The sequence below is a fragment of the Diadema antillarum genome, unplaced genomic scaffold (genome assembly GCF_040938485.1).
Source record: "Diadema antillarum isolate AM-2024a unplaced genomic scaffold, OU_Dant_1.0 scf00000006, whole genome shotgun sequence".
NCBI lineage: Eukaryota > Metazoa > Echinodermata > Echinoidea > Diadematoida > Diadematidae > Diadema > Diadema antillarum.
In genome coordinates this window covers 2,736,971-2,759,703 of record NW_027270895.1, presented here as the reverse complement: position 1 = coordinate 2,759,703, position 22,733 = coordinate 2,736,971, and the positions used below count along the sequence as shown (strand labels likewise).

At 36.4% G+C, this 22,733-nt stretch overlaps 2 protein-coding genes across 2 annotated transcripts; one reads left to right on the top strand and one right to left on the bottom strand.

Moving 5' to 3' along the window:
• Positions 1-11,025: 11,025 nt before the first annotated feature.
• On the bottom strand, positions 11,026-20,060 carry LOC139716193 (uncharacterized). The gene is made up of 5 exons (XM_071627762.1): positions 19,797-20,060; positions 18,534-18,596; positions 15,241-15,306; positions 13,801-13,878; positions 11,026-12,002 (listed from the first exon to the last, which is right to left on the bottom strand). Exons 1-5 carry the CDS (start codon positions 20,005-20,007, stop codon positions 11,800-11,802), a joined length of 621 nt encoding a protein of 206 aa, XP_071483863.1. The 5' UTR covers positions 20,008-20,060; the 3' UTR covers positions 11,026-11,799.
• Positions 18,060-19,548, top strand: LOC139714362 (tumor protein p73-like). Its single transcript, XM_071626102.1, has 2 exons — positions 18,060-19,377; positions 19,543-19,548. The coding sequence occupies exons 1-2, from the start codon at positions 18,748-18,750 to the stop codon at positions 19,546-19,548; spliced, it is 636 nt and encodes a 211-aa protein (XP_071482203.1). The 5' UTR covers positions 18,060-18,747.
• Positions 20,061-22,733: the final 2,673 nt, after the last annotated feature.

The following is a 22,733-nucleotide window of genomic DNA, read 5'->3' as shown; positions in this document are numbered from 1 at the left end:
TATTCTTTACTAAAATCAAACTGACAAAACAACCTCTTTTGGTTGTAAGTAAACCAACCTCGACATTACACGAAAGACATTCTACATAAGACTGTTGGTATGATAAGAAATAAGCAGCATGGCACCGAAATATTGCCGTACCATGTTTCTTTTGACATAGTGCAAATATTCAATAGTTAACGGAAACGTCGATGTTTTACTTATAATTAAACAACAGCTGAGAGCCGTGCATATAATCAATATTAATATTCAGGTTGTCCTGGTTGCCCGGTTATCATCGCTGTGGTGAGCATCGCCGTAGTCATGGTTGTCGTTACTATGGTAGCATTTTACCTGTTTCACCGATGTCGAATGGGGTGAGTGTCATCTAGGCTACACCTTCTTAGCTTGGAGGGGCGGGGTTGGAGGGGAGCGGAGGGGCGGGGCGAATGGCAAATATCCAAAGCACATATAGTCTATGGATAATCCCCTAATTCTCTCAGTCCTGTATTAGCAACATATTATATCTATTATAATTGTATGATTATAATTATTAATTATTATATTTCCAGCCCTAAGGGGAAAATGCGGAATAAATTATAGTTTGATGGAATTTTAATAAAAAGCATGAAAATATTTACAAAAATGCAAATACTGCTCTTTTTTGAAAAATAATGGTTTGATATGGGCTCAATACAGAATTGAATTGAAAAGAGCACAAAATGCATCTTATACCACTAAATTCTGTATGTTAATAAAAAAAAGAACTCTGTTTTAGACAAAGCAGATACCTAAATTCCCCAGAGAAGGGCGAGAGAGGGCGCTATAATATGAATGTAAGAATGACCCAAGTCCTTCATTCTTATATTCATATAAGATTTAATTCATTTATTTCAGGCACTTCCGGGGGCAATTAGGATTTATCATTTATACACAAGATGAGTCCATGCATAAGCTACAATTTCCATTGTCAAACTGAATTTGGCCAAAAATTGGACTTGGGTCGTTCTTATATTCAGGTCTTCATATATATGGCAGGCAGGCACCAAATGGCTTAATAGTTGTACATGTTACTTTTTGTGTCTTACTGATCATATCTTGGTGAAAGTTCTAATGCAACAATAGTTCATAGTATATATACCAAAGTAGGCTGTATAATAATGATGGCTCGGTCACAGTAAGTTCATATTAATGTATAGTTTGTTTGTTTTTCTTCTTCTTCTTTTTCTTCTTCTTTTTTATTACATAAAATTTGGCAACCTTACATCATCATTCTGGTCTTATCTTCTATCCGTTCTCCGTTTCTTTTTCACAAACACTGATTACTCGGGGCTTACAGCCAAACAAGCTAGCTTTCATGTAGATCCCGTCATACTTCTCTTTGATCAACCCCATTTCGATTTCGATTTTGACCAGTTATCATTACATGTAATTACTGTGTTATCACCATGTATATTGTTTGTTTTCTGCACATTGTTCACAAGGTAAAAGAACTTGTCTGGTTTCTGTTGTAATGTTCATAAATGAGAAGTACGAAAATAAAATGAATTGAATTGAATTGAATTGAATATATTATATATATATATATATATATATATATATATATATATAATGTATATATTTATATCATATATAATTATATATTATATCACTAGATCCGACCGGAATCTGCGAGCAGAGCAGGCGATAGGAGACAAGGCTCCAGTCGATTTGTCCGATGACAAGTATTATGACGTTCTTCAGAGAGATACTAAGATCGAAAAAGCTCGTCATCATATCATCGGAGAGCCACGTCACCACGGCTACCGCGATTCGTCTGATGTTGATACTAGTCCCTATTATTCGGTGGTGAAGCCTGACAGTTGTGGCTTGCAAAACAGTGCTCCAATTCGGCATGAATCACTGTGTAGCAGCGAAGTGTACGGAGAACCAGCTTGACTCTTAATTATCATTGCTTGGTGATTTTCATTCTGCGAAGACCTTCTACACATTTTAAATCATACTTTGATAACTTCCTCGTACGATGTATGAGCATAATATAACTGCATGCTGCAGCAAATTTCAAAGAAAATTCAAAGAAGTTCAAAAAAAGAGAGATAAAGAAAGACGGTCTAAACTACGAAAGCACATGGTCATGTTCACATAATATGTTTACGAAGTGAAGAAATATAATCTTGCAAATGTAAAGTTGTTAAGATCTATACAAGCAGCTTCTTCATTTTCTTTACTTCTTTCAACCTGAAAAAAAATGTGACTACTGGCGTGATAACAATGCCAAAACTACTGCTAGCTGTCAATATCCTAGAGTGAGAGTGTCGTCAATCTCGAGGGATGGAATACTTTATCTTCAATGATATTGTATGGTTAGTGAATAGACTTTAATATGTATAAACAAGTTTGAATAATTTTTTTTTTAATTATCTCTGTATCATATGCTTTGAAGAATGCAGGGCTTTTTGCAAGTTGTATTATGAATGCACACATGTATGTAGACTTATGTATTTATAAGTATTTGCGATTTTTAATTCTTGTGTCACAGTTTGCTGTATTTTATGCTGTACTTTAAAGATTATGGTTGAAAAAAAAATATAAGGGGTTAAGTTTTCCTGTTTGCCACTGAACCCTACTTTTTCTTCCAGTCACATAATACTTATATTCTACTATTTGTAAATATTTTACATAATATTGTCTTTTCCATTTTCTTTCTATAATGACGACTGCTGAATGAACCTAAGTATAAAATGGATCATAAGTAAAGAGCAATAGACTGGATTCTAATTTCCTTGTAATGGATGTCGGAAATGTGTGAAGTATCTTACACCAATGTTACAGGCACACCTGAAATGTATATCATTCAAGTACTTGAGCTATATGGATCAGTTACTATATTCATGGATACCCTGTAGTATCTTTCAAAAAAGTTATACTTTCTTGTCGAAAGTTCGGTTTCAGTCTTGCTGTCTAAAGTCAAATAAATTGCTTCAGTGACTCATATGATCTGCATGTAAAAACCTCATATATTAGTATAAGATGGTGTATCCAAATCGTCACTACAGATTGGCAAAACTATGAGTTTAAGAACACATCAAACCAGGGCTGGCTTAGAATATTGCAGTATTGTACGTTATAATGCTGTGCCCTTGTTTGTTACATTTTGAAATAATACGTTTGGTCATTGAAATCCATTGGGATACCAACGACGTATATTACATAACTTTATTCTTTTATTAATCATGATTTATGAGCAAACCCATAAACATTTGCAAGGTAGAATTTTTCACCTGAAACAAAATAATACATTTCCTGCTTATAGTGATACCACATTTTGCATGACAATTTGCATATTAATCTTCAAATTTTCTGTTCATACTGTATTTAGAGTTATCAAATTATCAAATTACACGAGAGATTCTTAACATTCCTTCATTGCTCTGACTCCGACAATACCATTACCAGACATCTGCAAGAACAATGCTCGAATATGCTGTATAAAATGTCGCATGTTAGACAACTCCACATTTGCTAATGTGCCAATGATGTGAATATTAAGAAAGATTGTGCTTTAAGTATGAGCTAACCCAATTTTCTTAAATTATCACTGGGTAGAATTTCATTGTAAGCAGGACGTGTCTTGGAGAAAATGTATAATGACTGAAGGTTTATTGCATGTGGTTGTTAGCTACTATTATATTGATATGTTATATCAGATTTCAATGTTTGCACGCAACGCCACGCTCAGAAGTCGCTAACATTATCACGAGCAAATATTAAATGGTCACATCTTCCCTCATTTGTGCAATCATCGATGTCAGCTGATGTTTAAATTTTCTTTCATCAGATGAATTTCTGTTTCGGTCCCTTGCAGGCATCATGAAAGGCTAACAAAACAACATAGGCTTACTCTAGGGAGAATAGAGAGAGTGAGAGGAAAAAAGAAAGAAAGAGAAAATGGACTTTCAGGAAGTGTAAACTACAGCGGTAAAGCATGCTTGTTGTTTTGTCTAATATAAGAATATTCCAAACCAGCGAATAAAGAGCGAATAATGTTTTCTTAATGTCTTCTATCACAGAGCGATCGCCATTTCATTGACGTTTTACATAATGGGGTTACCGCAAACCTCTTTTCCACATTTACACCATCATGCAAACTTTATCAACTTTCTCAAATAATAACACATAAAAGTAAATCATATTGTCTGTATATAGGTCCAATTTACACTCTGATGTATAGCGCGTTATAGATATATATATATATATATATATATATATATATATATATATATATATATATTCATGACTCATATTCAGCACGAATTATACAGCCCATGAGCTCGGCTGATAGTCAACTAATTCCCATAAAGTCCGGTACTGGACAAATAAGGCCCATGGGTTCGACACTCATAACATCTTTGGCTTAATGTACCCTCTGCACTTTTACTTTTAACATTTGATGGTAAGATATTATGGAAATACCGTTTGGATAATATCAATATAATTATACTAGACATCTGAAGTCCTGAAATGAATAGGCCTAATGTCTCTTTCCTCTGTATCTTTTAAACTTACTTCTTCTTTGATTCTTCCTTCTATACTTTATGGACTTATGGACTTTTGGACAAGGGATATGAGGAAAATTCAGTTAAACTCTCAATTTAGAGACTTTATCTATTACAAAATAAGGATCTCTGTATGATTTGTAACACTGATTTTTATTCACACACCAATCCTTTGTGTCGCGAAGATAAAATTCTTACAATTCAGGTTGTATATGTTTTTTTCTTTATTTAGTAAAGCCCATGCACAAATTTAATTACAATGATCTTTCAATGATATTATCTGAAAAAAAAAACAATTAAAAAAATGTTTATATTCATCGGGTCTAACTGATTCAGTTTACCAAAGCTTCAGAGAATTATTGATTATTAACTTTATAAAAGAGACAATTCAAGAATAAATCACTTCAAAGACATTCTGCTTGGTATTTACCAAGCATCCTCAATATCCTTTCCTCTCTCTATCTCTTTCCTCTCTCATCTCAATTTTTCTCATCTATGTTTCCTATTGTTCTTATTCTCTCCTCCTTTCTCTTTCTCCTTACCGTGCTTTTTAACTCTTTATGTGCCACGTTCGCACGTCCGGCTCAGTCGACGGCGTGCCAACTTCGCATACTCTGCTCAACAAACAAAGCCGCCAAAACCGATCAATGAATCGCTAATCCTGCGGTACAATCAAAACGTTTCTCACGCTTTTGTTCCTCTCACATACGGCTTGCCTTCTATGTGGTGATTGACTGTCAAGCAGTGCTCCCAACTAGATTTGAGTGTACATTCTAAGTTTCTGTCACTATTTTATGTGCGAAAGTCATGCCTTTACAGTAATGTAGCAACTGGTAATTTAAAAGAAAAAAAATAAAATATGATTGTTATACATTGTATATGGAAGCAAAGCTTGGCATTCCTCTTTAGCTTTGCTCATTATCATGTCCAGCTTAACAGAAATTTGTAGAAGTTATACAAATTGGAAAAACAGAATTCTTTCCCAAAGCATGACTACCTTCGTGTCTCAATATAACGTGGCACACAGGGGGTTTCCACCATGGCACATTAAGAGTTAAATTTAAACCATTTTTGGTATTACGTTTTGTAATGTGTTCAATGTTCAGACGTCTTAGTAATACAGGTATGATCTTCACCCCTTACTCTTTGTTTTTTCATAAAACTACTAAGTTTCAGAAGTATTTGTTTTTAAAGTAAACCTTTTTCTACATCATCAACAAAAATCCTAGAATGTTATTGCATTGCAAAAACAATTGTAATTCAGCAATGTTTGTTTCGTAAGTGTAAAGACCAAAAAAAAAAGTTAATTCAAATTGATAAGTCGATGAGTCTGCTTGAGGATTTTATGTGTATCTCGTGAATGTGCATTTTTCCTTCGTTGTCATTGATTTTGTGTATTCATGCTTATTATTTCAAATACATCAACTTTTTTCACTTGGCGCTAAATCGAATACGCACACACGGTTTTGCATTCCCTCATACTTGTTTTTCATTTTCAAAACAAAAAAACAATACAGAACAAAAAGACAACAATAAGAAAATATTCCAAAGTGTACAAGACTTCTGATCAGTTCATTGGCATAGATAGTAAAGACTTGTAAAAGTCAGGCATTGTCTGTGCGGTAAAGTGTGAGGGCGTCTCTGTGTGTTTGCATTTCATTGTTGACTTCTATACATGCTTTCATAGGCCTAGTTTTGTTTCAAAGTTCCTCAACTAGCCAGAAATTTATCTTCTGACTTTTAAAATCAGATGTAAACAAAAGGAATTATGTATCGTCAGACATTAACTAACATTGGTTGGTATCAAATGTGACCATTACAATAGTCACGTGTGATCGAACGATACGCAAACACACACACACACACACACACACACATACGTACATGCCTAGTATGTCCGAGGACCATGACAAACTACCTCCTCTTGAGGACAGATGTTATTTAGCTCTCAATCGTCATACGGTTAAAAGACTCATAATAAAAAAGAATGCCTTTAACGACGCTCACAAGATTACGCGCGTTTTTTTAAGTTTACAAAATAATCATAGACCTATACATCAGAGGACATGATTTCTCGTTTTGGTATACGTCCGAGATAGCTTTCTCTGATGTTAACATTTTATGTTTCAACATTCGACAGAGGTCAACCACACACAATTACATTTGTCAGACATTATAATGCAAACCTGGGTTCTGTTTGATTAAAACTTGCTATTCTAACAAAATAAGATTTCTGTGACTAAGGTCAATAGCTACAGTTTATGCATTTATACATTGAAAAGCATAATGAAATGTCCATTTATTATTATTATTCTTTAGGGGGAGCACTCGCCTAATATTGTATACCGGCCTGTGCCGTTCAGATGGGTCGCTTTTTTTGAAAAATATATCCTTGAACATGCCCCCCTTTTGAGTCGTAAAATCTCCAACATGCCTCACTTTTTAAAGATCGGTAATTTTATTGTTGAGTGTTTAATCGTAACTTATAATGCAATAGGGCTTTGGTAAATCACTTTTACATTGTACGTCCTCCTACGTACTTTGTTTCCTTTCCAAAATAATGTTGCACATTCATAAATATTCATACAAATGTTCTTTTTAAACGCATATGATAGGTCCTCGAACGCTTTTGTAAATCGGATATGTGTGTTATAGATACAGTGTAGTGTCCTCGTACATCTAGGCAAACTTGATCTGTGCTACCTTTGCAATGAAATGTCCTCGAATGTTTTTACAAACCTGGTCTGTGTTACCTATACAATGAAATGTCCTCATACGTTTATGCAAACCCGTTTTGTGTTCCCAATACAACTGAGTGTCCTCATAAGTTTACGCAAACTTGATCTATGTTACCTTTGCAATGCAATGTCCTCATACAGTTATGCAAACCTGGAATGTGCTACTTTTGCAACTCATTGTCCTCATTCATTTATGCAAACTTGATCTATGTTACCTATACAGTGTAATGTCCTCGATAGCTTTTGCAAACCCGGTCTGTGTTACCAATACAATTTAATGTCCTCATAAGTTTATGCAAACATGATCTGTGTTACCTTTACAATGCAATGTCCTCATACATTCATGCAAACTCGGTCTGTGTAAATTACCTGTACAATGTAAGGTCCTCATACGTTGCTGCAGACTTGGTTTGTGTTTCCTGTACAATTTAATGTCCTTGTTTCCTGTACAATTTAATGTCCTTATAAGTCTACGCGAACTTGATATGTGTTACCTTTGCAATGTAATGTCCTCGAAAGCTTTTGCAAACCCGGTATGTGTTTCCTATACAATTTAATGTCCTCATACGTTTCGTTTTATTAACTCTCACAACATTCAAGAAGTACGTGTATCTGGAAACAAGCATCTTTTCTAATCCCTTTTTAAATTTCTCATTGTACTGTTTTGTTTATTTTGGTGTACCATGGACTTCGTATCTTTTGAAAAGAGTACTTTTGGTATTATCTTTATTATCATTATCATTATTGTTGTTATTATTATCTCAAACAACACAGTGGTCTTCTTCTTTTTATCATTTTTATAATCTCTTCAATTTTCCAAACTCTATTTTTCTCTCTCATCTTCACTTATCTCTTCCTTTTCTCTCTTCTCATTTCTCTTCTCTCTGCAACCCAGCCCCTCTTCATCTTTGTGTGTGTGTGTGTGTGTGTGTGTGTGTTGTAAATGCCAGAAATCCTGGTATGATTTTTATGACTTTGGGGTCGAACAGCCAAGTTCCTTATGATCTTTCATCTCGATTCTCACTCATTCAGATTTGTATGTACTTTATAATTATGTATGATCATCATGTGCAACTGTGCACTTTTATGTATTTTTATACTGATGAGTGAAATAAATGAATCTTGAATCTTGAATATTATTGTTATTATCATTAACATCATCATCATTAATATTCTTACTGCAATCCAGTGAACAGCAATAAGACTAAGATTTTAATACAGTTATTGTGCTTTGGCCTGTTTCAGAATTATTCGTAGAGACAAGCAGACAAGTGACAGAGATTCAGTTAACAGTGGAACACCTCTGAAAGAAAGAATAAAAGCCAAATAGATGAGGAAATAATTCAATAAGGTGGAACCATACTTTAAAGGAACAAAAAATCATTGTGTTCTGTGTAACGTGTATCAAGTACGTTTAGGCCCTGGGCCAGTTCTTTATAAAAAAAACAAAAAACAAAACAAAAAAGCAGTAATATAAATGCATTTTACATTAGGTAATTTTAGCTATCATAAGGAGATTATCATAACAAGGTTCCATTTTACTTATAGAATTCAGATACAAGCAAATTCATCCACTACAAATATTCATATAGATTGTTTTCTAACATTTTTTTTTTAATAAAACTCAACAGGGAAGAAGGAACTTGACATACATGCTGTCAGGCATTCATAATGTATAAACAACTTTTCTCTTACATGTACAAAATCTTGATGGAATGCAAAAATCTCCAGAAATCACCTCTTCATTTCACTTAAAAGGACAGAAGTAACTTAACCTGAAAACCCCCTTTACAGAAGGACTTCGTTAAATTTCAACTACAAAAAATCGGGTAAAAAAAAAAAAAAATGCCCAGGTGATGGCTTTTGTTGTCCACGACCAAGGATTTACTTTAAGAACTCAAAAAGCATAGTATAAATCAACCAAAAAAATATTTTTAGAATCTTTGTCTTCTAGGGCCGATTTTTCTTTTTTTAATATTCATCTCTAGCATAGAAATTATAAATGACAAGTTAAACAGATTACTACATTGGTACATAAGCATACTTTCTCATGTGCAAACTACATATAATTGGTTCAACACAAGGGGAAAAATTAGTGTTGCATATATCCACTTTTAAACTTATGCAAGGCTAATGTTCTGTTCTTTAACTTCTATCCCTCTACCTAAAAATGAGAGAGAGAGAGAGAGGGAGAAAAAGAAGTTATGTAAGTGCTACCTAACTGATCCCAACAATTCTGGATTCCCTGTACCACAAACCTTAGTTACCTACATAAATCTGCACATTACATGCATCCCTAACAAACAAATCACATCATCTTCATAGCATTTACCCAATGACTGTACACAGTGTCTCTTTAAGCACCAAGAAATTGATAAGTATTTATTTTACGGTACCTCTACACACCCTAATAAAAAAACCATAACAAAACAAAGGAACAAATAATGTCAGTAATGCCCAATGGATTTTTTCCAGGGTCCCGTTGCATAAATACTATCATGGTAACGTTGCCATTATGGTAACTACCATGGTAACAGAGCTCAGCAAGCAATCAAAATCAATTTTTCCATGGTGCATGTACTTAATATAATGGCAAAGTTATTATATCAGTAAGCTCTCATGCAATGGGACGTATATCTTAGTAAACTACTAAGAAATGATAATCCACTATTGCAACATACAGATAAATTTTATAACGCAAAGGCCAACCCTCTCTGCTACCAATGCATCCATCCCAGTCTCTTTGTGAGGTTAACAGAAAAGCAAAGGTAAAAAGGTAATCCCTACTGTTCCTAATAATTGGCCCGTATTTCTCCAGTGCATTCCCAGCCTCATTTTGAGATTTTGGGAATTAACATTATACTTCATCCCCACCAAGTCCAACAGTAATGCCAGCCAAATCCGGGTTATATTCCAGAAATCCCACTATAAAACGATACGATATCCATCGTAACACACACAAACACAATAGCTACGAATTGTCAAAAAGTAAAACAAATACAAGGGCTCTCCTACATTTCAAAAGTAGTCCCTATAACTATCAAATGCACGTCATGCATAACACACAAACAAAATTGAATTCACAACCTAATCGTATTGACACATTTTGTCTCCCTGAGCAACGCTCCCTAGCGTCCGATGCAAACAGTGCAATGTTGTAGACAATGGGCTTTCACAAAAAGAGTTTCAGGACAGTACATGGAGCCACTTTAAACTTGGAAAATGGGTGAAATTTGAGCATTTCACTAGACCTTTGAAATTTGACCTCTGGCCTAGTTCACTCAAAAGCTAATCAAGTGATTACCACATCACACTTCATCATTTTGGACCAGGTTGGGGGAAATTTGTTCTTTCCAGTCTGAAGTTATTGCATTGAAGGATAAATTTCATGATTTGACCTTTGGCCTCCAGCTGAGTTAACTAACAAGCTAATGAAATGATTGCCTTATCACACTTCATCCTTGGACCAAGTTTGGGGAAATTTGCTCCTTCCCGTCTCGAGTTATCATGTAAACGGATAAATTTCTTGCTTTGACCTTGACCTTTGACCTTTGACCTCATGCTGATTTCAACCCAAATCTGATCATGTGATTGCCCCATCACACAACATCCTTGGACCAAGTTTGGGATAATTTGCTCCCACCAGTCTTGAGTTATCATGTAAACGGATAAATTTCTTGATATGATCATGATCTTTGACCTTTGATCTCTCGCCGATTTCACCCCAAATCTACTGAAGTGATTGCCCCATCACACTTCATCCTTGCACCAAGTTTGGGGAAATTTGCTCGTTCCAGTCTTGAGTTATCGCGTAAACGGATAAATTTCATGATCCGACCTTGACCTTTGACCTCAGGCCAATTTCACCCTAAATCTAATCAAGTGAATGCCTTATTCTTCTATTTCCTCTTCACTTCCTGTGAAGGCAATGATTGCTTATTGACAAATAATGGGCAAATATAGAATATTTTGTTTGACCTTTGACACAAATATACTTAGGACAGATATCAGATATGCTACAAAAACATGTCCGCTTCAAGTAATGCACAATAAAATGTGGATGTAGTATACTGCACAAGTGGACGCTTTCCTCCTTTATACACTTTGTTAAAAAAATTAAATGCAAACACACACACATTCTCTTTGATTACAAATAATCCATTGCAGTCCATGGTATAACATGCAGATCTAATGTCAATAACTTCCATACTTCTCAGGAAGGATAGATACAATTGTGATGTTTGTTTTATTTCAGCAATGAATTTATGATATCTTACCTTTCACAAGTGTCATGTGATGAGTTTCTTTTCACACCTTCTTAGAAAATACAATTAGTCATGCAAAACATTTGCAATTGTGCATGGAATGTTTGTTCATGGTTTGATAATTCAATGGAAGTTTATACACATAACCATTTCTTGCAGCTATGATTTTCATCATGGTGATCCCTAATAATTGCGACCCATATCTTTGTGTGTGTACATATATAGCTCTTGTATTCTTTTCCTCATTGAGTTAAGAGGAATTCAATGAGAATTTAGTTTCTTTTGTTTGATAATGTTATAAACCCTGTATTTAATCTTAGTCCAGGGTAGTTTCGCAAGTACAGGATATTTCTCTTGACACTCAATGCATTCTACTTTCCCTGGGACTTTGAAAGTCCTATAATTTGTTTTGAAGAATGTGTCCACAGCATGCTGTTGGGCTGTTGTCCAGGTAATACGTTCAGCTGAAAAAAAGAAAAAGAAAAGAAGAGCTTTTGTAGGTGAGTGAAAAGAATTCACGTACGTATTTGATAACTTCAGGACAGCCACATGTGATGCAAAAATTCGACTAAAATTGAAAACTTTTCAAAATCTGTTTTACTTAGTAATGTACAGATGTCACATATATGTACGTGCAAACCATGGAACCAAGGAACTGGGACAAATGATTCAGAAAATGTCAAACACTGGGACATTCCTGAATTCCCTATACATTACTATGGACAAATTTTTATCTATTTTTTTTTTTTTTACAAAAAAAGTTTGTGAAGGGTGAAATTTGCTCTTCCTGTTAACCCGAGAAATAGGGACTGTCTCTGTCAAACAGGTACAGTTGGTAGGTATTATTTCATCATTTTTTCACTTGACCTTTTTCAAACCCCTATATTGTCCCACTTGAATTACTAATAGTGTGGTGTATTTTAAGCTTGGTAAAAGAATCAAAATAAATGGCGGTAATTTGTCCATGCAGTATTCTTTAAAGACCATTTCAGAAGCAAAACCAATCAGTAGAAAGCTAAGAAGTAGAATACAACAATGAAAGTTTCGTGCATTTTCACCGCTTACCAGCTGAGCATTTTGCTTCAGCAACACTAAAATATGCAAGCTTCAAATATAGGCTTCATTGCACCCCTCACATGTTCCAGTGAAGGACGTGGGCTTACCAAGAAGAAGAAGAAGAAGAAGAATTATCTGACATCATGTCATGAGAGAGCAAGGCTGTGATTACATTGGTTTTACATTGAAGAAATGGATTATTTTTTATTTTCCACATCAAGAATTTGAATTTTTTATAGTAGAACCTCAAAGAATGGCTTATTATAAATCAATAGAAAGCTTGTGAGCTAAAGAACTTAAATGTAAGAAGAAATTTATCTATAATGCTCAAATATGTTAATTACAGTCACAATTTTCATATGCACCTCCTAGCGACCAGAAATGGCAAAAACCAGTCGTCTTTTCCTTTCCAAAGCCTGTGACGTCATTGGTTGTAGCAAGTTGCGTGAAACCGGCTAGTAAACAAACACAATACTAACGCAAGTAATCACACCTTAGTTCTCATGAGACGATGTCAGAGAATTCTGGCTGATGTACAATGCAATACAGCCCATCTTCAGAGCTTGTGAATTTGAGTTCTAAAGTAAATACTCGGCTGGCAATCCGTGAAAATGCATGAAACTTGCATTGTTGTATTTTGTAGCTTACAAGCATTCCATTAGTGTTTAATTTGTCAATTCAAATTTTTGCTTCCAATAAGGTCTTCAAGATTAATACAAACAAAATGGATTCACGTCTGAGTCAACTTTCTGTGTATTCACACGTAACTTAACTGTGATAGAATTATAAACCTGAACATAGCGCGACAGGTATGTTGTCTTGACTCTTCACTACCTTGACATATCATATTAACCCATTCACTACTATATTCTGTAAATCCCCATAGACTTTGTACAGGGCCCACCCGGTTCCCATAGGCAACGGGTTAAAGAAGCTATAACCTGAAATTTCTTTAAATTTGACCTGTGACCTTTAACCTTCATACTCTAGATCTCCAGATTTTCTTCCCAGGGTGATACATGCTTTGAACAGGTTCAAAGTTTTAATCTCAAACAGTTCTTGAGATTAGGTTAAGCTGATGGATCTATGGATGGACAACCTGAAAACAATTTCTCTGGCACCACCTTTGGGTTGACCGAGAGATAAGTAAATACACCCCCTTAAAATAGGACTACCAGCAAAATATGAACTACATGTAATGGTTACCTTTTGATCTCTTTGCAACAGGATGGCTCCTGCTTGGCTTCATAGTCCCACACGGTCCATCGCTCTCATCTGAGAGCTCTGGGAAGAAAAAAACAACCCATTAATATCCTACATTAATTTACCATGGCAATGCAGTTTCCAACACATTAAAACATGACGTCTTGCTTGAAAAATTAGGAAGTAGTTCGATCCGCAATATTTCTACCTGATTTATTGCCATATGCCGTTACCATGGCAATGCAGTTTCTGACACATTCAAAAAAGAGGTCTTGCATATCTTCACCATAAGACCAATGTGTGTGCCAAATTTTATGAGCATTGCTCAGAAACTGAGGAAGAAGATTTGCATCGGACGGACCAGCCGACCAACCACACGCTGATCCCTATACACCTCCTTCAAATTTAGTTTGGCTGTGGTATTAAAAAAAAAAAAAAAATCATATAAATTAGCACAAGTGGAGTGCAACTGGCAGTCTCCCCTGCATTATGCAATTCATGGCAACATTCTTGACTTTGTGACATGGAAATATCACACAAATTCTTTAATATCCCTAAAAGTTGTATAGAATGTGCATGTGCATACTTTCTAAATTATGTTAAAAATTCGAAAACTTAACCTTAGGTTAGGTTTTTTTATGTCGATGACGCCGCCATTTAAAAACGGCGCCTATGTCTCGCTTCTACTATGCAGGCGAGAGAAATATTTGGGACAAAATTTCATGTGTCTGTGTAGAAATTCTGTATTCCTAATGTAGTACAGTACTTTACTGAACAACTTTGTGAGGACATTCATCTGTGAATGTAACACAGAACTTATTTCAATAAATGTATGAGGACATTACAACGCAAAAATAACAGTTCTTGTTTGGATTAATGTTACATATGAAACACAGAACTAGTATGCATAAATGTACGAGGACCTTACACAGAAATGTAACACAGAACTTATTTCCATAGATGCATGAGGATATTACATTGCAAAAATAACAGTTCTTGTTTGGATTAATGTTACATATGAAACACAGAACTAGTATGCATAAATGTACGAGGACCTTACACAGAAATGTAACACAGAAATTGTTGCCATAAATGTATGAGGACATTAAACAGCAAAGAAAAAACACAGTGCTTGTTCGCACAAAGTATGAGGGGCATCAAAACTGCAAATATGACACAAACATTTTTCACCTATACAAAGGAGGACATTCCATTGTTGAATTTGTAACTTCTCTTCCGTTCTTCTTTTTCTTTCTCTATTGTGCCTTTTTTTGCACCTCTTTTAAAAGCCAATGAAAAAGCATTTCCCCTCCCCCAGATATTAATTGGACTACTTTGTATTCATTCGTACTTTTCTATAAAACTTTCTAAATACATGTTCTTTGCTTTTAACTTTTTCCAAGTTGAAATAGGACCATCAGAAAAATATGTACTAATAGTTACCTCTTGATCTCTTTCCAATTCCATGGCTCTTGCTTAACTTAGTTCCATCCCTCTCATCTGAGGGCTCTAGAAAAAAAAAATAGTTGCAACACAAAGTACAATCTTATAGCCAACTAAATCACTCCACACAACTTAATGCTGTTTATTGCATTTAATATCTGAGATTACTACAAATAATATACCATGGCACCATACCACTCCAGTGTGCATGAATATCACTTTTAATTATGGGAAATGTATCAGGATACATTTAAAGTAGGAAATTGGTCTTATTCAAATGACACCGTGTTTCATGTATACAGTGACATCTATGACCTTGACCCTTTAACCTCATGACCCTCAAATCTAATCAGACCATTGTTCCTCCCCATATGCATACATGAGCCAAGTTTGAAGTTGATCCGTCAAATGGTTAACTTATTGTGAGAACAACCCATTTTTATGTATATGACTTCTATGACCTTTGACCTTTGACCTTGAGACCCCACTCATCTAATCAGATCATTGTTCCTCCCATATGCATACATGAGCCTAGTTTGGAGTTGATTCGTCAAATGGTTCTGAAGTCATCACGAGAACAAAAACGCGACGGACGGACGGACAGATGGACGGACAGCAGACTGACGGACGGACAACCCGAAAACATAATCCCTCCAGCACCCACCTTTGGTGGGTGAAGGCATACAAAATTTAGGCCATGCATACATTCTTCAAGATAACAGAAAGAGCAAAATAAGATTAAGCATGACACATTACTAATAACATGTTTACTCAATTTCAGCTTATGATATGTTACATGTAGACATAGGGATACCCACCATACACCCATATTTTCATGAAGTACAATGTTTTCATGAAATACTTTATTGGCAAAAAATGAAGTAGAATATATAATAAAGAAGTTTGGAAGACACAAATTCCTTTGAGAAACCTTGAGATATGGATTACTGACCAAACACTACACTAACCAGTTAAATATCTGTGATGTCAGTAGATGTATTTCTAGGTACATTTAACTTCTTTTAATTTGAATATCATGAGGACACAGTTGTTTAAAAAAAAGAAATGATGCCAGATGCAATATAAATATAAAAGTAACTGAACTGAATATCAGTAATAGGATGGTGTGGCAAACAAGGTGTAACTCTAAGATACATTAAATAAACTTACGTCTACTTGACTGGTCATCTTCTTGAACATCTCCATCAGGGGCATCGTCTTCTTCACCCGACTCTGCAGTGAAAATAGAGAGATGAGAGACTTGGGAGAGGGGGTTTGTCCAATGTTTCAAATTTTAGAAAGACAGTTGACTTCAGAAAGGTTTGACCTACTTAAAGCACAATTCTCCGGCATGTGGCACTTTCAGTAGCTGTCATTCTAATTATGTTAAATGATCCCTCAACAGCCTACTATACAGATTTCTCCTCTGGACGTCACAGCCTTGTGGCCCCTATACACCGCACCTCAAGTGGGCACAGAGTACTCCAAGTACCTTCTTCACCTTCAAATGTTTTACATCATGTGTAGGTGGGCTCAACAGGAGAAAGATCCAGCTGGTCTTCACACTAGACAACAAGAGTGGGAATATCCTTGGACGTCATGTGTTGGATGTCAGGGTATGCGCTTGCCAGGGAGGGATTGGAAAACGGAAGAGAAAGCCTTTGAGAGGTCCAAAGCACCTCAGAAGAAACCCCTCGAGAGGTTGGAGCAAAGTGACATTAGTGGTGGGCGTTACATCTTTCTCAAAGAAGGCAAAGAAGGACAAAGAGACGTTTCTACATTCTGGGTTCAAGGGGTGTGAGAAGTATGAACTCTTCAGGAAGATCAAGGAGAGTCTTGACTTGATGGACTATGTTTGAACCGAGTCAGATCAGCCAGTACAGACAACAACAAGCTCAGCAACAAATGCAACTGAATCAACATATCTGCGATGAGCTGCAACGTTACTACAGGAAAATAAGTCGAAGACACTGGGTGGGAATGAGAAACAACAGTGGCACACCTCTCTCTCTCTCGTCCGTTTTTCTTCTATGCATATTTTACAAGTGTTACAGTGCATAGTTTTACTTATTTTGTTATTCTTATAAGTGGATTATGATTTCATTCATGTCATGTTTTAAATCTTGGAGTGCTACACAGCTATGTCAAACATTCACTGTAATTGATCGCTACTTACTAACTACAGGGGAAAATGTATTAGTTGTGAATATGACAATAAGATTGTACATACGTTTTGTACACACTTTCAGAACTCATGGTGTCACAGTCACTGTGTTACAGAACATGTATTTATAATCTATGTCATAATTCTACTGTCAATTAATTCTTTCCACTGGGTTCTACTTGGTTATTGTCATTGAGTCTCTGATACACCCATTCAACATTACCAGTTTTCAAAATGTTCATTAACTTCACAGATTTGGACAGAAAATCAATGTGCGCAAAAATCCATGTCCATTTTGCGTCACGGTGTTACGGTTCTAATTAATAGCTCATAACTCATTTATCACTGTGAAGTTTTATTCATTCTTTTCTTTTCAAAGTTGCTTGTGATGATAGTCATAGATACACAATAAAACATTGTTCTCAAGTCTTACTGATTGTTTATTATTTTAATACAGTTATGGAGTGAAAATCTAATCAAAGTGTCAGTGTTACAGTTCAAAGTTTACCTTATTTTGTTTTTTTATTAGTGATTTATAATTTCAATCATGTCTTGTTTTATCTTGACGTGTTACACAGCCTATGTCAAACATTCACTGTAAATGATTGCTTCTAACTACCTACAGGGAAAAATATATGAGTTGTGAGTACGACAATAAGATTTTACATACAGTTTGTACACACTTTGTTGAAGTCACGTTGTTACAGTCACGGTATTACTGTGCACTTAGTTATAATCTAAGTCACAATTCTACTGTCAATCAAAATTTTCTTTCACTGGGTTCTACTTGGTTATTGTCATTGAGTCTCTGATACACCCATTCAACATTACCAGTTTTCAAAATGTTCATTAACTTCACAGAGTTTGGACAGAAAATCAAGTGCGCAAATATCCATGTCCATTTTGCGTCATGGTGTTATGGTACTAATTAATAGCTCATAACTCATTTATCACTGTGAAGTTTTATTCATTCTTTTCTTTTCAAAGTTGCTTGTGATGATAGTCATAGATACACAATAAAACTTTGTTCTCAAGTCTCACTGTTTGTTTATTATTTACATTTATTGAGTGAAAATCTAATCAAAAGTGTCACAGTGTTATCGTGCAATTGCCCATTAAATAAACTTACGTCTACTTGACTGGTCATCTTCTTGAACATCTCCATCAGGGGCATCGTCTTCTTCACACGACTCTGCAGTGAAAATAGAGAGATGAGAGACTTGGGAGAGGGGGTTTTTGTCCAATGTTTCAAATTTTAGAAAGACAGTTGACTTCAGAAAGGTTGACCTACTTAAAGCACAATTCTCCGGTATGTGGCACTTTCAGTAGCTGTCATTCTAATTATGTTAAATGATCCCTCAACAGCCTACTATACAGATTTCTCCTCTGGACGTCACAGCCTTGTGGCCCTATACACCGCACCTCAAGTGGGCACAGAGTACTCCAAGTACCTCTTCACCTTCAAATGTTTTACATCATGTGTAGGTGGGCTCAACAGGAGAAAGATCCAGCTGGTCGACACTAGACAACAAGAGTGGGAATATCCTTGGACGTCAGGTGTTGGATGTCATGGGGTGTGCGCTTGCCCAGGGAGGGATTGGAAAACGGAAGAGAAAGCCTTTGAGATGTCCAAAGCACCTCAGAAGAAACCCCTCGAGAGGTTGGAGCAAAGTGACATTAGTGGTGGGGCGTTACATCTTTCTCAAAGAAGGCGAAAGAAGGACAAAGAGACGTTCTACATTCTGGTTCAAGGGTGTGAGAAGTATGAACTCTTCAGGAAGATCAAGGAGAGTCTTGACTTGATGGACTATGTTGAACCGAGTCAGATCAGCCAGTACAGACAACAACAAGCTCAGCAACAAATGCAACTGAATCAACATATCTGCGATGAGCTGCAACGCTACTACAGGAAAAAAGAGTCAAAGAAACTGAGTGGGAATGAGAAACAAAAGTGGCACACCTCTCTCTCTCACGTATGTTTTTCTTCTATGCATATTTTACAAGAAAAATACTAAAACACTGCCTTTCAGCACTCATTCGAAAAGTGGGTGTGATCATTTCCTGTACAATGTCTTAAAAAGATGTCATACTCCCAGACATTGAAATTTGTACCTCTGTGTTACTGTGACTGTCAATAGATCTAAAGAACTAAACTGGATCAAAAATCATTCCATGGGTTTACTAGATACCTTCCCCCTCCCTTTTTCCTCATCGAATGAACCAGGATATTTTTTTCACTACACTGGGGCTGTACTACCACAACTCTAGGAACATGCGGGTGAATGTATACTTCCAGCATATATGAATAAGCCTCTGTGGATTAATGTTGTACTCGTATATCAGAATGGAAAAGTGTTTTGGAATAAAGATGTTTAAGAATACTTGTACTCACCATTAAGATTGACATTGATACTGTCCAAGGACATCCCAGAACACTCGCTCATCTGTCCCTTTTCCATTAGCAGCAGTATTTTTGCGATCTTAGCTACCTGTAGTGTGTTCTCGGGCAATCTATAAAATTCTCTATGTACTTGAATGTTGTGGCCCATAAAGGTGGCGAGTACATCCAGTTCATTGTCCTTCAGACATAATATCTGGGACATGGTCGCCACATGTTTCCTCAGCTGAGTGGATGTGATGTTTTCTGGATGTTCTGCTCCAGACGACTGAGCACACTTTCTCACAGCATCACAACCCCTATACGGTGTGGTACAACCAGGGCGTGCAAACAGGTACATATTGGACTCTAGGACTCCAGCATCTTGCCTAACGTTTTCATCTGCCAAAACATCAAGTGCTTCTTTCATTCCCTTCGTCAGAACCACAGGAACTGTTCTCCCTCCTCTTTCAGGGTATTTCAACTCTTGACAGTTTCTTGCAAAGCTCCTTTTCAAGCTTGTTGAGGCCCTGTAGAACGTCTTTGTTGACTTCTCCAGTACGTTTTTTGTAGTTTTCTACTGTCATCCTTTCCACCTCTCCACTACGCTTCCTATTAAACAGGACAGTCTGGGCAAGCATAGCTTGACCCAACTTGGAGAAATCTTCCCTGCTTACAGAACCTGCTGTGATGTGTGCCATTGACTCCTGCACCTGGCCCTGGATGGTCTTGTGCACCTTTTGTATGTCAGATGACAAAGGAATTATTGTTGGTCTGTTCCTCTTTGCTGCGTACAGAGTCTTGAGGGCACCTGTTGAAACTTTCTCAGCCCATTCAATAGAGCACAGTTCACCAAACTGTTCAGACCTTTTCTTTCTGACTTGTGTCCATTTTTTTCAGTGCATCAGCCCATAAGAATCCTGGCACACTTTTTGAGTGAGTGTCCTACTTTCAGCACTAGTGAAGGTGTATTATACTTCCCTGAGCTTTCATCCAAGCCTGCTATATTGTTGACAGCTCTGACCACATCATCAAACACCTGTGGGTCAATGGTCTCAGACAAGCAGTTGATGCCTGGTCTTATAGATCTCATTTGAAGGAGTAGCCGACCCATTTCCCTCAACTTTTGTCCAACATAGTTGTAATGGTTTTCTGAATCCTGGAACTTTGACAGAAGTTGTGCACCTAGCTTTATGATTAAATCATCATGCCGCACTGCCAAACTAACATCATCATGAGTCATTCGACGGAAGACCTCATCCCCGAAGTCTTACAGGCACTTCTTTTGGCATTGGCAGCATCATGGAACATTGAGACTGAAAACTTCCAGATCCCTTTATTTCGCTTCCAACACACTTCTTTCTGTGTTTCCATAGGTCACTCCTAATGAACCATCCAAAACACTGAGTACAAGGCAAGAAGTCTTTCACTGCTGTTTCATATGTTGGTCGTTTGTAAGGAATGATCAGACCCTTTCCTTCTCTTAGAACTTTGAAGATTATGGGAATGGTTGCCTTATTGCGCAAAATCTCAAGTAAATTATGCCTATCTTTGACTTCTTTGGATGTGCCATGATTCTTTTCACTTCAATTTCATTGGAATGATGCATTTCAATGTGTCGGGCAAATTTTGGTGTGTCTTTTTTCACAAAAGACACAAAAGTGACGTTTGTCCCACTTCCTTCCAGTTGCATTATTTGCTGTTAGAACCTTGATATCCTGAGGTTCTCTGCATGTCCATCTCTTGATTTCCAGCATGGTTTTCTGATTCAGGTTGACTGGTATTGGGCTCATATGGATGATCTGCTCTGGATGTACAACGGTATGTCCATCTCTTGATTTCCAGCATAGTTTTCTGATTCTGACCCTATGTGTAAAGCCAGGTTGACTAGTATTAGCCTCATATGGATGATCTGCTCTGGATGTACACGGTATGTCCATCTCTTGATTTCCAGCATAGTTTTCTGATTCTGACCTATGTGTAAAGCCAGGTTGACTAGTATTAGCCTCATATGGATGAGCTGCTCATGGATGTACGCGGTAAGCGATATGGAAAGACATCAGAATCACAATCATCACTGCTGACTCCACTTGGATTCACCCATGTTGGGTCAGCATCATCATCATCATCATCTATTTCTTCCTATGGAAACAAATAAAACACAAAGTAAATGCAAATGCAATAATCAAAATGAAATATTTTGCCAAGCAAAGCTGGATCTGAAAATAGCTGAGGAATGTCTCCTCATAATTATCAACTATTTCTATTAATACCCCCCATAAAGAGTCATCTCTATAAGTCACTTTATGACATGATACCAGACACAACACACCATCAATCTTAAAATATCTGCTTCTTTCTTTTACAGCACCCCCCCCTCCCCCCCCCCCCCCCCCCCCCCCCCCACGGAACTAGAATCTACTGATAGACCGACACTTAGTTATCTAACAATTGAAAGAAACCAAACCCTGGGAAAAGTAAATTTTAATGAAAAGAAAACAGGGAGGGAAACAAATTATTTACATGTTTAATTAATATTGGGGAACAGAAGAAATGTCATGAAAGTCTGAGAAGTCTCAATTTACTTTCAATGCCACATACTTATGGTCAACCCTAAATATGTTTCATACCTAAACTTTGGTATTTTCTGCATCATCTCTATGGATGGATTTTGACACAGAAATTGTTTACATATTAAAACGAGGACATACATGTATCACTACTACAACGTAAGCAATTTGAGCATATTTATTGAGGATCCCTATAGGAACCCTTTGAAGGTACAGTGGAACATTGTTATAACAAGGTGCTTGGGACCAGAGAAATTACTTCTTTCTCTCAAAACTTTGTTATATCAGGGCATAAAATACAATAGAATACAAAGAGTTGGGACCAGAAAAAATACCTTGTTATAACAAGAGTTTGTTAGATCAGTGCTCTTTATAACAAGGT

Coding starts and splice junctions, on each gene's coding strand:
- LOC139714362 (XM_071626102.1), top strand. CDS start 18,748: ATGTTAAATGATCCCTCAACAGCCTACTATACAGATTTCTCCTCTGGA.
- LOC139716193 (XM_071627762.1), bottom strand. CDS start 20,007: ATGTCCCAGATATTATGTCTGAAGGACAATGAACTGGATGTACTCGCC. Junction 13,879..15,240: donor AATTGGAAAGAGATCAAGAG/GTAACTATTAGT, acceptor TTTTCTTCCCAG/AGCTCTCAGATGAGAGCGAT. Junction 12,003..13,800: donor TGTTGCAAAGAGATCAAAAG/GTAACCATTACA, acceptor TCTTTTTTTCAG/CTGAACGTATTACCTGGACA.